At 43.4% G+C, this 15330-nt stretch overlaps 1 protein-coding gene across 2 annotated transcripts in view; it reads right to left on the reverse strand.

Annotated features, from left to right (window-relative positions):
* Positions 1–1687: 1687 nt before the first annotated feature.
* Positions 1688–15330, reverse strand: part of CENPK (centromere protein K) — a 49532-nt gene continuing 35889 nt past the window's right edge. For both annotated transcript variants that reach the window (XM_007058993.4, XM_043546965.1), the window contains exons 10-11: positions 11807–11860; positions 1688–2276 (exon numbers count right to left, since the gene is read on the reverse strand). In XM_007058993.4, the coding sequence (XP_007059055.1) occupies positions 2118–2276; positions 11807–11860 (213 nt within the window). In that variant the 3' untranslated portion in view covers positions 1688–2117. The remainder of the gene's footprint in view (positions 2277–11806; positions 11861–15330) is intronic.

The raw sequence follows: 15330 nt of genomic DNA on the forward strand, positions 1-15330 counted from the left end.
CAGCACTGGCACCACTGAGACAGAGCAGAAGGACCTCAGACTAGTCAGAGGTGGGAGAGTGTAGGTCTAATTTTACGATTATTATTTTTTTTAAAGAGTGCCTGGGGGTGTCTGTTAATAAAGTTGGATGCCCGCTGCTGAATGAGACCTCCCTACTCATCCTGCGACCTCTTGGCCAGTGCTCACAGGATGTTAAATATTAAATGCTAAATGTTTAGTGTTAAATGTTAAGGTTAGTGTTAAGTAAATTTTTTTTCAAATCTGTGACATAATGGTTTCTTGGATGTGCATACAGAGCCTGCGTATACTGCATTGTATTAAGTATGGTATTAGATTGTAACATTAAGACTAAAGCCTTTGTGTATGCAGGATCTTTATATGCTTATTACATTGGAACTACTGTATTCTCGGTATGTGTTAGATATTTTATGCAGTCTGTCTCTTATCTTGCTGGGTCGCTTTATTGTACAATTCTTAAATGTAATTTGATTGGGTTTTATTAAATCCTATGCATCTTTTCTTCCTTTATTAAACTTACTAATTTTTTTTTTATTTCTTTTAAATAAATAATTCTTATGTTGTTGAAGAATTTCTGCTTGTGTGTGTGTCAATCCTTGAGTGGAAGACTCTATCCGTATCTTTTCAGGGGTTAGCAAGACTAGCTTGCCCTGGGGAGCCCTCTGCAGATCGGAGACAAGTCCCCTGATAACACCCTGGTAATTCCTTTAAGGCGGCCCACAACCTTGTTACCCTCTTGTTAAATTAGAAGTGCTATTGTAGGCTAATTTAATCGGCGTCTAAAATTTAGGGTAGCAGTGGCTAAGCATGTAGTCGCTGGCCCAGCTGCCAGCCCCCACTGCAACCTCTGATCCCTCCCCCAGCCTCGGCCCCTGGCTGGGGCCCTGTTCCCTTGGGCCAAGGCTGGGGACTGGGTCAGGTGCGGTGCCAGGAGCTGGGGGCAGTGCCAGAGCAGAGGTGGGGGAGGGTTCCCTCTCTGCCCCCCGGTGTGGGCTGGCCAGGCCCACCACACACCCCTTAACATTTCTTTGCGCCCCACAATTTGTGGACCTCTAATCAAGTTTGACCTCCTGTACATCTCAGCCAACCACCACCACCTGCACACACAACCCTCCCACCCACCCACAGTTGCATGATGGGCAATTTTCAACTCTTTCAGCATAAGAAGACCTATAGATTCTCTTGAATGTTTATCTCAAACCCAACACTGTTTTCTGCCATTGGTCATAAGGCATCCTGAATGCAACAAATGTGAAAAGTTATTTCTCCATTTTTTAAAACATTCAGACTGCTAATCTTCAAACCTACAAACTGAACTGAGATAGTTCAAGCCTAGCACAGAAGTGTAGCATAAATGTTAAAAGGAAGTAAGAGGATTGGAGCCATGCAGCGGCTTTGTCTACACTACAGATCTTACAGTGGCACAGCTGTGCCGCTGCACTGCTGTAACGTCTCCTGTGTAGCTCCTCTATGCCAACAGAACAGAGCTCTCCCATAATTAAACCACAGCTAACAAGTGATGGTAGTTCACTCCGGCACTTTTGTCAGTCAGGGGTATGGTGTTTTTTTGTTTTTTTTAACACACCTGACCAACAAAAGTTTTTCCAACAAAAGTGCTAGTGTAGACAAAGCCTGAGGGAGTGTTGCATAAGAAAACAAACATGCCATATGCAAAGCATTATTTCTTTTAATTAATCAACCAAAAACAAACTACTTTCATTATTTTGTCTGCATACAATAGTCCTTTAACTTGAATTTGAGTCTTATCTGAGCCATCTGAACAAGCACTACCTAATTTCACAGTGCAGTAACACATATCATAAAGTCAACAACTAATGGGATGAATGGCTATCATCTGAAGTTAAAAGAAAGTTTTGTCATATCATAAGCTTCATAAGTAACTGCACTTAAAACAGGTATGGTTTGTCAAAAAATATTGTCCAAGCAGAAAAGATTAACACCCAAAGAGTTATGATAAAATATCAAATTATATATATATATATATAAAAATACACACATACACCCACACCTCTATATTTTTAAAGTATGAGTACTGGTTCAACACATTTCTTCTTTTTTAAATAGTCACAAAGGTGCCTTTACTGATGAAAGGCTTCTAAGCGTATTCTGCTTGGATCCTCTGCATGTCTCAGTGCAATTCCATACCGCAGCAGCAGTTCAACATAAGGTGGCCAGAAGGAATCATTGATTGTCAAATATGGTTCATGTGGTGTACTCATTAATCTGTTTATAAGACGCTGGAAGATGAAGAGAATGAGATTCAAAATATGCATAAAACAGGTTGATTTTTATCTATTGTTAAACAAGGAAAGGTGAGCACACTGATGTCATAAGAATTGCTTACCTAAAAGATACAAAGCCTGTTCCAAATTATTCATTAAAGAATGTTTAATTGATTTTTTTAAGTATGAAATTGTTGAATATTAAATTTAAGTTGATTCTCTTCCCTTATGTAACAATATTCTAATTTTCCCCCAATAAATCAAAAGCATATATTGGATTTTAGGTATGTATATAGTTATGCAAGCCATTCAGTCAAAAAATAATGGAATGTAACTGCAATTTATTTGGTTTTTAAAATAAAAGCACACAAAGACAATGTAGCAATTTAAGATTTAGTGTCTGTTTAACAGGCTTCCAAAGTTGAGAGAGAAAGTTAGGCAAACCTTTATTTTAGACATTTTCTGTTTTTCATACCCACCAACAGATACGACCTCGCTCTCATTTCACTGCAATATAACTCTCCAAATGACCTCTTTTGCCAACAAGGGCTCCTTCTCGCTCGCCTTTCCTCAGACTTAAAACAATGGAATTTCCATTCTCTGACTATGAGCCAAGAAACTGCTTTCTGAGTCCCAAAAGGTTCTATTTTTGGCAGTCAGTTCCCCTTTTACAGTCATCTTCTATTTACTTTTAACCTTAACTACTAATTTTACAGTTATGATACTCAAGATACATATCTTTTCATATCTTTAATGCTTTGTTTCCTCGCTATCTATTCCACTTGCTTGTCTTGAGCAAGTGAATCAATGTATTAATCAACTTCCTTCTCCCAAGGCAAGATAAGTACCCTCAAACAATTCCATCTTTTTCTCCCCTCCTTGACCTAGACTTGGCATTTGACTCCATTGTCTGCAATCTGATCATCAGCCTGGTGTCTGTGTTCCTGTTCTTAGAGCCCATATATTTGTAAATCTGCCTACTGCTATCTTCACAATATTGTCTGTGAACACGGCTGCCTTGACAGCCATGTTAGCCCAAATCCTACCCATGCTTTCATCTCTACTCACCTTAGCTACTGCAACTCCCTTCTCTATGGCTTCTACATGTTCTAGCTCTCCAGACTTTAGCATATACAGAATGCTTCTGCCTGCCTTCTTCCCAACACAAAGAAACATCATAATCTTCATCTCCAAATACCCTCATTGGTGACTCATTCATTTTATATTCAGATCAAAATTGCCTTCCTTCTTTCAAAACACTCTATTGATTTGCTCCAGCCTATCTACCAAAATGTTTGCTCTGTACTTCTCTGCGCCATATCTTCTGTTCATCTCTCACAATATTAATTCATGATCTTTCATAAACTGTTGCTGGCGAGACTTCTCAGCAACACCCATATTCTGAAATAACTTTTACCATCACATTCTCTCTCTACTGCTTTTATTTAAATTATTTATACTTGTTTTTGTACCATAAACATCATGTTATTTTTAAAAATAACTTAAGAAAAAGAACTAATTCTTAGGTTTACGTGAGTGGGAATCATTGCTGAAGAGATTTGAAGGAGGAATGTTACACTGTGCATAGAAACATGCAACATCCCTAGAGTATGAAGCAGCACAAGAAAACTTAGTGAGGCACTTCTGATAAAAGTTTACACAGGGAATTTAAGGGAACAGGAACTGGCAGAATACATGTGCCTACAGGGGGAGTAATGGAACACATAAACAGGAGTGTATGCAAAGTTGCTATACAAAATGAAGTTAAATCCAAAGATAAAATATAATGTAACACTTATAGGAGTGTCTAAGAATGGCTGCCACAGTGGCCACAATAACTAATTTTTATTTTTTTAATTTATACCTATTCTTTGCCTCGGTAATTTATGTGATTCCAATTAAGTATTGGAATTGTACCTCTATAGCGGAAAATATATACAGTATGAAACAGTTACTTACTGTAAATGTGGTTCTTCGAGATGTGATGCAGACATGGATGCAGACCGTATTTCACTTAGCCGTGTGCATGCCCAGCACACCGGAGCTGCAGAAACTTGCAAAGCAGTACCTGGAGATAGGTGGCACTCATGCCTCGTAGCTGCCACCCCTCCTCTAGCTACATTGGGGGTACCACCTCAACCCTCCCTCAGTTCCTTCACACTGAATGCCCAGAATCAAGACTCCGATGCAGAGGGGACAGAGGGTGGGTCGTCGAATACACATTTGCATCACATCTAGAAGAGCCACATTTACAGCCAGTAACCATTTCTTCTTCTTTGAGTAAATGCAGCTGTGTATTCCATTGAGGTGACTCACAAGCAGGAGACAAGGCTCGGAGTCGACCTAAACCAGGACTGCAGGACCGTTCTATCAAACCTTGCCTCAACCTTGGAAGATGCGCTTATGGTGTAATGGTTCACAAACGTATGCAGCAACAACCACGTAGCAGCCATGCAAATGTCCAATACGGAAACGTCACTCAGGAATGCTATGAACGTTGCTTGCACTCTTGTAGAATGCGCTCACACCCACTGAGGGGGAGTAGCTGAAGCTGTTTCATATGCTGTCTTGATGCATGATGTTATCTATTTGGAGATCATCTGTGAAGAGACCGCTTGACCCTTCATGAAATCTGCACATTTCACAAACCAATGAGGTTAAGCACAAACTGGTTTAGGACTGTACAGATAAAAGGCTAGATGTAGCCTGACATCTAAAGGTAGGGAGACACTGCTCCTCCAGAGATGAATGCTGCTTAGGAAAGAACGCAGGTAAATATACCACCTGGATCAAATGAAACTGAAAAACCCTTCAGACGAAAAATTTGGAAGCAGTCGTAAAGCCACTTTGTCTTTGGAGAATTGTATATATAAGGAGGTTCTTCCATCAGAGCCTGCAACTCTCACACACTCCTTGAAGATGTTATTGCTACCAGGAATGCAGTTTTCTGACACAAAAGTAGGAAGGGACAATATGTCAAGGGCTTGAACAGAGGTTCAATTAAGGCCGCTAGGACCATGTTAAGATCCCATAGAGGAACCAATTCTTGGTTTGGGAAGGAGGGGGGGAATGTAGAAAAAGAAGCCCTTTTAAGTATCTTGCTATCACGGTATTGGCGAAGCCCGATCTTCCCTGAAAGGGGGATGAAATGCCAACATCACTGCCAGATGCACTTTCAATTAACTAAATGTAAGCCCCAATGACTAAAAGGTGCAGCAGATACTCCAAAATGTCCTGGATAGAGGCCAGCATTGGCTGGATTCCACAAGCTAATGACCACACTGAAAATTGCTTCCATTTCACCACATAGGCCATTCTGGTGGAGGATTTTCTACTGTTAAGGAGGAGTTGTTGGACAGCCACTGAACATCACACTTCCTCCTCATTCAGCCATGCAGCAGCCATGTCATGAGATGAAGGGAGCTGAGCTCAGGATGCAAGGTGAAGCCTTGGTTCTGAGTGAGTAAGTCGGGATGGGGAGGAAGCAGTATGGAAGGCTGAACAGATACTGAGAAGAGGTAGTAGAACCAGCACTGTCTTGGCCACGCCAGGGAAACAAGAATAAGCTTGGGCCAATCCACCTTAAACTTGAGAATGACCTGAGGTATCAGCATCAAGGGAAAAGCATAGAGGAGAGATGACTGCCAGCTGAGGAGGAAAGCGTTGGACAATGAACCAGGACTGAGGCCCCGTCAAGAGCAAAAGGGACGACATTTCTTGTTGTCCCTTGTAGCAAACAGGTTGATCATTGGGCTGCCCCAGGCTCTGAAGATAACCCAGAGGACACTTATGTTCAGACCACTCATGACTCAGAGAAAAATACTTGTGAGATGGTCCATGAGAGGATTCTTAAACTCAGGTAAGTGAACGGCTATTGGAGTAATGTTCTCCTTAATGTAGAACTACCACAGCCTGATTGCCTCTAGGAAAAGTAAGCTGTAGTGTGCTCCCTTTTTGTTCATTCACATAATATATCAAGGTAGTATTGTCAGTAAGTATGTGAACCACTGAGTCTCTGACACAGTCTCAGAAAGCGTGACCTGCCTTGTAAATGGCTCGAAGCTCCAACACATTGATATGGGGTGATGTCTCCTGCTCCAACCACAGTCCCTGTACTTTTAGTAACCCCAGGTGCACCCCTCCCAGCCCATCAGGGAGGCATCCTGGTTGGTGAGGGCTGGACGAAGGGAATGCCTTGGCAAATGTTCTCTGGATGCATCCACCCCTGCAAGGAAGAAGTTGAGGAAGTGGAGGAAGATGAACCAGTTGGTCTGGATGATGAAGAGTAGGATGGGTAGACTGCCTGGAGCCACATTTGAAGGGGGCGAAAGCGCAAGCTTTCAAACTGAATCACCTGCGTGGAAGTGGACAAATGACCCAAGACCCTCAGACATGTCCAAACTGTCGTGGAAGCCTGAGACTGCAGACTGATGCAAAGATGGCGAACTGTCTGAAAAAAGTAGGTCAGCAGAAACATTTTCAATGTCACGGAATCTAGCAGAGCCCCAGTGAACTTAATTTTTTGAGTGAGAGACATGATTAACTTCCCTATGTTGAGGATAAGACCCAGATGGTTAAGCAAGCGCAGTGTGGTGCTGACGTGAGCATGAACTTCCTCTCTGGATCTGTCCCTCATAACCAGTCATCCCTTCCTCTTGGGATACACCGTAACAACAGCCATGCATTTGGTAAAGTCCTGAGGGGGAAGGAGAAGAGAGGCCTAATGGAAGCATTGCATACTGAAAGTGGCGTTCGACCATGAAAAATAGAAAGAACTTTCTGTAGTTCGGCAAAATCCGCACATGGAAGTAGGCATCCTGAAGGTCCAAAGACGCAAACCAGTCATTCGGAGACAATGTAGGGAGAATGGTCAATAGAGTGGCCATTCAGAACTCATGTACCTGATATATTTGTTGAGGTCATGAAGGTCAAGGGTGGGTCTTACACCTCCCTTGGTTTTGGGTATCAGGAAGTACTGGGTGTAGAAGCCATGACCTGATGTTCCCGCAGAACCTCCTCCACTGCTCCCAAAACCAGCAGAGAGCAGACCTGTTTGAGGAGCAGTATCTCATGAGAGAAGTCCCTGAAGTGGAGGTGTGGAGAGGAACTGGATGGCATAACCTGATCTGATGGTGCTTAGGAAAGCAGGCCAACCTGTCCCCAAACTGGGGAGGATGAGTGGGGGGAAGCAATCGCTGAAACAGTGCTCTGGAAAAAGGAATGAAAATGGGTACTGGGAGGGCATGTGGACTGGATGAATCCAGAGCCCAACTGCTTTCTGCTGTGTGATCTATCCCTCTTTCTGGGGTAGTCCCATTGCCAAGGAGGAGGAACAGGCTGGCCAAATGTATGCTGTAGACAATACTGCTGCTGCTGCTGCTGAATGCCATATTGGTGCCTTTACATTTCCGGCATGTACACCCCCCAAGGACTGAAGGACTGCAGCATCTTGTCAGTTTTGTCAGAGAACAGCATTTGGCGGTCAAAGGGCAAATATTCAAGGGCTTGCCGGACATCAGGGGCAATGCCCGAACTCTGCAGCCAGGAAGCCCTCCTCTTAGTGACTGCAGAGGCCATCACCCTGGCCGAGGTGTCCGTGAGGTCTAGTTAAGACGTCCAGCAGCCCTCAGTCACAAATGCCAGAAATTCCTCACGCAAGACCTTGTGCAGCTCGTCTGTGTACTTTGACATAGCTGTCCAGTTGACAAAAATCGTTCTTGGACAGCAAGGCTTGCTGGTCAGCAATTTGCATCTCTAAAGAAGAGAAGGCGTAAATCTTCCTGTCTATGAGGGCCAATTATTTAGAGTCCCTATCCTTGTTATCTACATAAACCTGCCCTGTCTGCCGCTGTGGTTCACTGCAGTTGCAACTAGGGAATTTGGGACCAGATGAGAATAAAACACCTCAAATTCCCATACAGGAATGAAATGGAGCTTTTCTATGTACTTAGCCCCAGGCAATATTAAAGCTGGCATGCTCCGCAGTGCCTTAGCCAGTTCAAGAAGCCCATAATTGATAAGTATGGTGACTCTCCAAGGGGCAGATGGCAGGGAGCGAGTAACTGATCTGACTCGTCCATCACCCAGAACGAGCCAGGAAGTGGCGCTGTCAATGAAGCGGTACTGTTGGTACTGAGCACACTGGTGCCAGAAATGGTTTCAATCCTGAAGTCAGCAGTGATACTGGAGTGTCCGACAGTACTAACATTGAGTGGTGAAAGCCGCCATGGAAGCCACTATTTGTGTGTGTTCTCGTGCAAGAACTCCACTTGAAAACTGACAGAAGCAACTGCAAACCACAAAAGGTCTTGCTATTCTGTAAAATTCTCTGGTACAGAAGAGGAGAATGAGACAGGCAGCACAGAATCATCCAGAGACGAAGAGGAGGCCTTTAACTGAGTCAAAATCAGATTCTGTTCCAGGGCTGATAGACCGTGGCAGGGTGACTCTAGAGGATCCACAGGGAGGACCACAGGACCTGTGGCAGATTGACAGTCACTGCCAAAACCCTGGCTGGAGATCTTGCCTTCAAGCAAGACGAAGTGTAGGACCTCACCAACAAAGGAGTATCCCACAGATTCCATTGAGGCCGCTGGTATGGATAAGGCATTGGTAGTCAGCCTCCGTCCTGATCACGAGATGTGTACCAATCCATCAATGGCCCTTGAGGCCTGTCAGGCGATGGAGAGTGAGAGGATAACAACCCCGACTCAGATGCTGAGGAGCCTCAGGATCCCAGGGATAAGGACAGAAAAAAAACTAGAGGGAGCAAGTAACTGATCTGACTCGTCCATCACCCAGAAGGAGCCAGGAAGCGGCACTGCCAATGGAAGTGGTACTGTTGGTACTGAGCACACTGGTACCAGAAATGGTTTCAATCCTGAAGTCATCAGCGATACTGGAGTGTCTGACAGTTCATTGAGCGGTGAAAGCCGCCATGGAAGCAATCATGGTGCCGACTGCCGTGGTGCTGAGGCGATTCCTGGACCAAGATCCCCTGTACCAATCCTGGCATAGGACCTGCTTCCATAACCTGTGGAAAGGGAACACTGGGGTGCAATGCTGACAGACCCAAGGGTTCAGCAGCTTGTTCAATCGATGGGGCTATAGATAATGCAGACATGGCAAACTCCTGGGCAAAAGGAAAGGTTGGAACCTAAAGGCAGAGGAGATCTGTTGCTACCTGGTACGCTGCTGATGTAGAAACAGTCAGTGCCAGTATCTCCCTCATCGGTATCGGACTCAACGGATACTTGGTGGCCAGAACAAGAGTCAACTGTAAAGGTTTTCTAACCTTCCTACTCGGTACCAGGGAAGAGTTAGAGGTATCTGTGCCATCTTACATACTGGAACCAACTTTGTGCCAGTTCCTGCTTTTCCTGGAGAAGGTGGAAGAATCACCCTGAGACTTGGAGTGGTTTTGATTGGTCTTATGCAACCTTCTCCTTGGCAGAGTAGACAGGGAACAGCTCCTCTGTTTCTTTGGAGAGGTACCTGCTCCAGAACATGAAACGGCAACACTCTTGGAACCCAAGGGCGATCTCCGACTTGATGAGGGCTGCAGTACCGAAGCAGGTCGCATGGCCTGTTCCAGCAGTTGCTGTTTCCGAAGAAGTTCCCGAGCCACTTGAGTCCATTTCTGGAATGATCTGCAGATCACACAATCCTCTTTAAAATGGGCCTCGCTGAGGCAGAGCAAAAACACCGCATGTGGGGCTCACTACTCCTCACAAAGGACAATGTTTAAACTCCAGTGAGAGCATCACCAAGGAAAACAAATTAACACAACTAACACTAACATAACTAACATATTGAGAGGTTGTGAGGTTAAGACCACACAGAGCTCTGACTCCAGCCATGGATGATAAGAAGGGACTAAGAGACGATTGGGGCAGCGCCGCCTCGTGAAGTCAGGAGAGGTGCTATGGCCACGAGGTGTGAGCACCACATCTCTATGGATACTGGTAGGCAAGTTTCTCCCTCTCTGGTGCACTGGGCGTGCACACACCTAAGTGAAATACATGGCTGCGTCTACTCAAAGAAGCAGCTTTATATAGTGGCCACATAAATGAAAAGCAATACATTGACAATTTTAAAAGATAAAGTAAACATGGATGAATTGTGGAAACCTGGATGGGAATGGACATATTATTTGGTCCCAATTCTGAATGGGAATAGCTTATATTTACACAAACAATAAACCTAAATTTGTGATCACAAAAGCAAAATGTGCCTCGCTTTGCATTTGTCTCTAAGAAACTATTCTCTAAGACAACAGTTCTGAAATTTAACAGGCACTGAAACTAGCACTAAATGGCTCAACAAAAACATAAAACGAAGATCAGTGAAACTCGAAGTTTAGGCTAAGTTAATTAAAATTAAAAACAAGTCTGAAGTCTGAATGTCTGGAACTAGTTTATTCTTTCAAACAGAAATCAGACACCTGGGTGTTTTAGTACTTTGCAGGTGTTTAAAATTAGTGAAGGGAATATGAAGAGTAATTTTAAGGTATAAATTTTTTGAAATTATATTTCCACAGGGCTTAATAACTCATTTGGCAACTTTAATTTCTGATTTGCTTTCTAGCCCTACCTAATTTGGCACTAAAAGGCATGCTGAGATACTTGAGGTATGTAACATGAAATTGAAGTTAATGACATTAAGTACAAAAACTCACAGTCTGCACTTTCAAGTAAAGCATAACAATGTCATAGTGACCGGATTTTAGCATCTAAACACCAGAACGTTATAATTCCGCAGGCCTTCCCTCAGAACAACTGCTGTTCTTCATGGAGGTCTCTCACAAACAGACCCCTATAAAAAAGCCCTGTATTCCCAAATACTAAGTTTAGGATAGAGAAGGTGCCATCATCCAAACAACCTTTTTAGCTCTATCAGATTTATGCCTTGCAAATTCATAATTTATTTGGGTTTTTACAAACTATAATAGGAGTGTCCATTCAATAAACTGAGCATCCTTGTCAATTAAAAAAAAAAAAAAAACACAAAAAACTTAAAAACAGACCTATCAAATAACCCAACAATATGAATATATTAGAAATTTATTGACTTGTTGCTGCATTATATTTCAGAACTGTGTACATGCGAATAGTACAAAATATAAAAGTTAAACATTTTAAATTCAGGTTTTTTAACCAAACCATTTTAATATTATTTTCTATTGTGAACCATTAAGTTAAGAGTTATAAAACCTGATTTAAAAATTAGTGAATTTAAGAATGATTTAAGTTTGACTTTGTATCTTAAAATTAGAAGTTTAAAAGCCTATAATTTTCCGATTCAAATTGTAGGATCAGTTTGCTAAATTATTCTTACATTTTAAAAGAGTTTAGTACCAGAAAGTTACTTAGGGTGCTCCGGGGATTAAAAGAGGAACCCAGTAAGATTTTTTTTGAACACAGTTTCTATTATCTTAGTTATTTTAATTGTATTTTCACACACTATCATTCATTTTGCTTATAGACCATTACCGGTTTTGATCATTGTAAGGAAAAAAAATGACATCACACGCAAAACCATTTTACCTCTAAAATTTCATGTAACGTTACCAGTTGTACAGTTGGTTCTTCAGCTGGACTCTACAAAAGCAGCAAAAAAAAAGTTTAAATTCTAACAGTAAGAAAAAAATGTTAATTAACAAAGAAAAATCTCATTGCAAATAATTCAGAGTAATGAACAGACTGATGTTTTTTACTTTTAAAATGTTGAGTCGTCATATTACAAAAGTTAAATATTTTAATTGTATATTCAGCAACAAGTTCAATGTAAACTCCAAACAATGTTTCTCTTAAACTAAGTTGAAAATAAGATATTTAATATTACATCAGTCAAGAATGGGATTCACATTTTATTAATTCAAACATATTATTATTAAACATGAATGGGAGTATAAAGTACTCATTCTGTGTCTAAGATTGGTAAGAAAAATCACAAGATCAATGCCTTTAAGTAAATTTTCTAAAGTTCTGGACAAAGATGTAAACATGTGATTATTGCAAAAATATTGTAATCTTGTTTTAAGAGTTCAGCCCACAGTGCCTTAATGTTTGCTCTTAATTTATATTGCAATTTAGTATTTTTTGGTTTAAGCCTCTAGAGGTTAACCAAATACGTTTACTATCTTCAAGAAGCAAAATTCAGTTTTGCCATAGGATTTTCTTTAAATGTTTTCCTTTTTTAATGTTATGGTTTGAAACTGTTATAATTTGTAACATAGAGCTAGTTCATGAGTCTTACAAGTTAAAAGATGGTCAGGATTTATTATAAACTCCAATTTTGGAGTGGAGGAAGAACTAGGTAATTTATAAAAATTGACATAGGGCCAAATCCTGCCTCCTTCCTCCATGACTGTGGAGGGTCCCCTGACAGCAGCACTTCTGAGGCTCAGCTGCACCAGAAACCATGTTTGGAAAGGGCCACAAAGGAGTGCACACACCCCCCATTGTGCTACAGAGCCCTCCTCCATGGGATCTCCTTGCACTATGGGGGCAGGGGACGTGGAGACTATATTAGTCTAAGGGCTACAGTAGCGTCCATGGAGTGGTTCTAAAGACACTCTACAACCTTCGGTGATTTTTTCTTCCCGCTCCCCTGCCCAGCATCTCGCTATATGGGCTGGGCACTGGATTCAACATTTGCCATTAAGGATAGAATTGGCATATGGAGTATCAGCATGTGAGATATTTTAAACAATTGTACAAAGAAAAATTATTAGTTTGCTACTTTTGAGTCCTAAGGATGTTAGGTCAAACATTACTTTTAAAGAAGTTTTTATACTTGCAAAATTAAAAAAAACCCAACAGATTTGACTTTATTTTTGGTAGACCAATGGTGTTAAATGTTTACAGTTTCTTAAATTAGGTTCCCATTCTGTGGTATGACAAATTTAACCGGCATCATAAATTCCATCACTTTTAAGCAAGATGGCTATCACCACATGGAAAAAAGAATACTTTTTCCTTCCCACAAGTACAATTTACATATAAAATACTTCTTGTAACGTAAACTTTCAGACTGCTTTGTGTGACAAAAAGGGTGCATCTTTCTTTTAAGCCTGGAGACTTATCCTGCATTTTCAATTTAATTCTCATGCCCTGCCCATACGAAGACCCCAATCTTGAATCACATGCTTCAACATTAGCAGAGATGCTAACCTTGTACTTAGACCAGAGGTGGGAAAACTATAGCTCAGGAGCTGCATCCGGCCTTCCAGACGTTTTAATCTGGCCCTCGAGCTCCTCCTGGGGAGCGGGGTCCGGGGTTTGCCCCACTTCAGCACTCCAGCCAGGGAGCAGGGTCAAGTCTTGCCCCACTCTGGGAGGCTTCCGGAAGCAGCGGGCACGTCCCTCCTCTGGCTCCTACGTATAGGGGCAGCCAGGGGGCTCCACACGCTGCCCCCGCAGCTCCCATTGGCCAGGAACCGTGGTCAATGGGAGCTGCAGGGACGGCGCCTGCAGACAGGGCAGCGCGCAGAGCCGCTTGGATGCGCAGGAGCTGGAGGGGGGAGATGCTGCTGCTTCTGGGAGCTGCTTGAGGTAAGTGCCTGGAGCCTGCACCCCTGACCCCCTCCCATGCCCCAACACCCTGCCCCAGCCCTGACTCCCCTCCCACCCTCCAAACCCCTCTGTCTCAGCCCGGAGCACCCTCCCACACCCTGAACTCCTCATTTCTGGCCTCACACCAGAACCCGCACCCTAACCCCTAATTTTGTGAGCATTCATTGCCCACCATACAATTTCCATATCCAGATGTGGCCCTCGGGCCAAAAAGTTTGCCCACCTCTGACTTAGACTTTTATGGATGTTTATGAAAAAAAATTAAGGAGGTTGCTTGAAGCGGTCTCAAGTGCCAAATTTGCAAAGCCAAATACAGATAGGGTGTCTCAGGTAGGACCACGAAAGCTTGTAGTGCATTTTAGGTGCACTTCTGTGCATGTTAGAGTAATAACAGCGGTACAAGCTGAAGTAACTTTTAGTAACATCAACAGCCATGATCAGGTCTGACCACAATATTGGCTGTATCCTCGCTCCTTTGCAAGCATTTCTGAAACCATTCCATGTTTTATTTTGCCATATTTGGCTCATTTTGTCAGTGGGGTTTAGGGTGCTGGATTCACCGCACAAGCCACAGGACGTGTGTTGCACTCCAGCTGCCCCCATACAGCCTGCTGGACTTTGTTACTGTGCTCTAGGTACCTGGAGTGCACGAGCAGGGGCACACAGAGCAGTTAGAACGCAATACGCAGCCTGTGGCTTGCTCGGTTGCAGTGTGCCAACCCATTCAAAATGGCCACAGCTTGCCTCCAATCAGAATGACCCTCACTCTGCAGTCTGTGCATGTGCCATGGGGCAGGAATGCTCTCAGAAATTTCTCTCATGGTATGCTGTGAGGGAGTCATCCTGCCCCCAGGGGACGGTGGGACACTGGATGCTAAAGTGGAGTTGCTGGCTGGGCTGAAAGAAGGATTAGGTGGGTTTCAGAAAACTGGGAAAGGGACTTGTTAGGGTGGAGTTGGGGGAATAAGAGAGATAGGAATGAAGGGGGCTGTTTGGTGGGGTTGGGGATAAAAGGGGAGTAGCTGCCCAGTGTCAGCTGGCTCAGGGAGACAAGGCATCAATACCAGGTATAGGCAGTGCTGGACAATTACTTACTGGTGCTGCAGGCAACTGCTTGCAATGTCACATACCCGGAGGTGCCCATCCAGCCCCAGGTACTGGCAGTCATGCTGAGGGAGAAGTTGCAGGGATGCCAGCATGTCATCCCTGCCACATGCTGCTTGTGCTCTCAGCTGAGCTCTCTGCTCACTGCGGCGGTTGGTTACACAGCAGCCACTTTTTGGGCTCCTGGCAGACACACTGGTTTGGGATGGTTTCCTCCTGCCAGGAGAGCTCACCCATGCAACTGAGGAGCTACCCTGCAAGCCTCTCCCAGCCTGACTGACAAAATGGTGGCACATGACTGCACAGGGGTGCTGGCAGTGGAGAAGAACACCCCTGCAGATGCAGCACTGTGTTCATCAGACCCAAGTGGTGAATGACATGCAACACAT

This window comes from Chelonia mydas, chromosome 5 (assembly GCF_015237465.2).
Source record: "Chelonia mydas isolate rCheMyd1 chromosome 5, rCheMyd1.pri.v2, whole genome shotgun sequence".
Taxonomy (NCBI): domain Eukaryota; kingdom Metazoa; phylum Chordata; order Testudines; family Cheloniidae; genus Chelonia; species Chelonia mydas.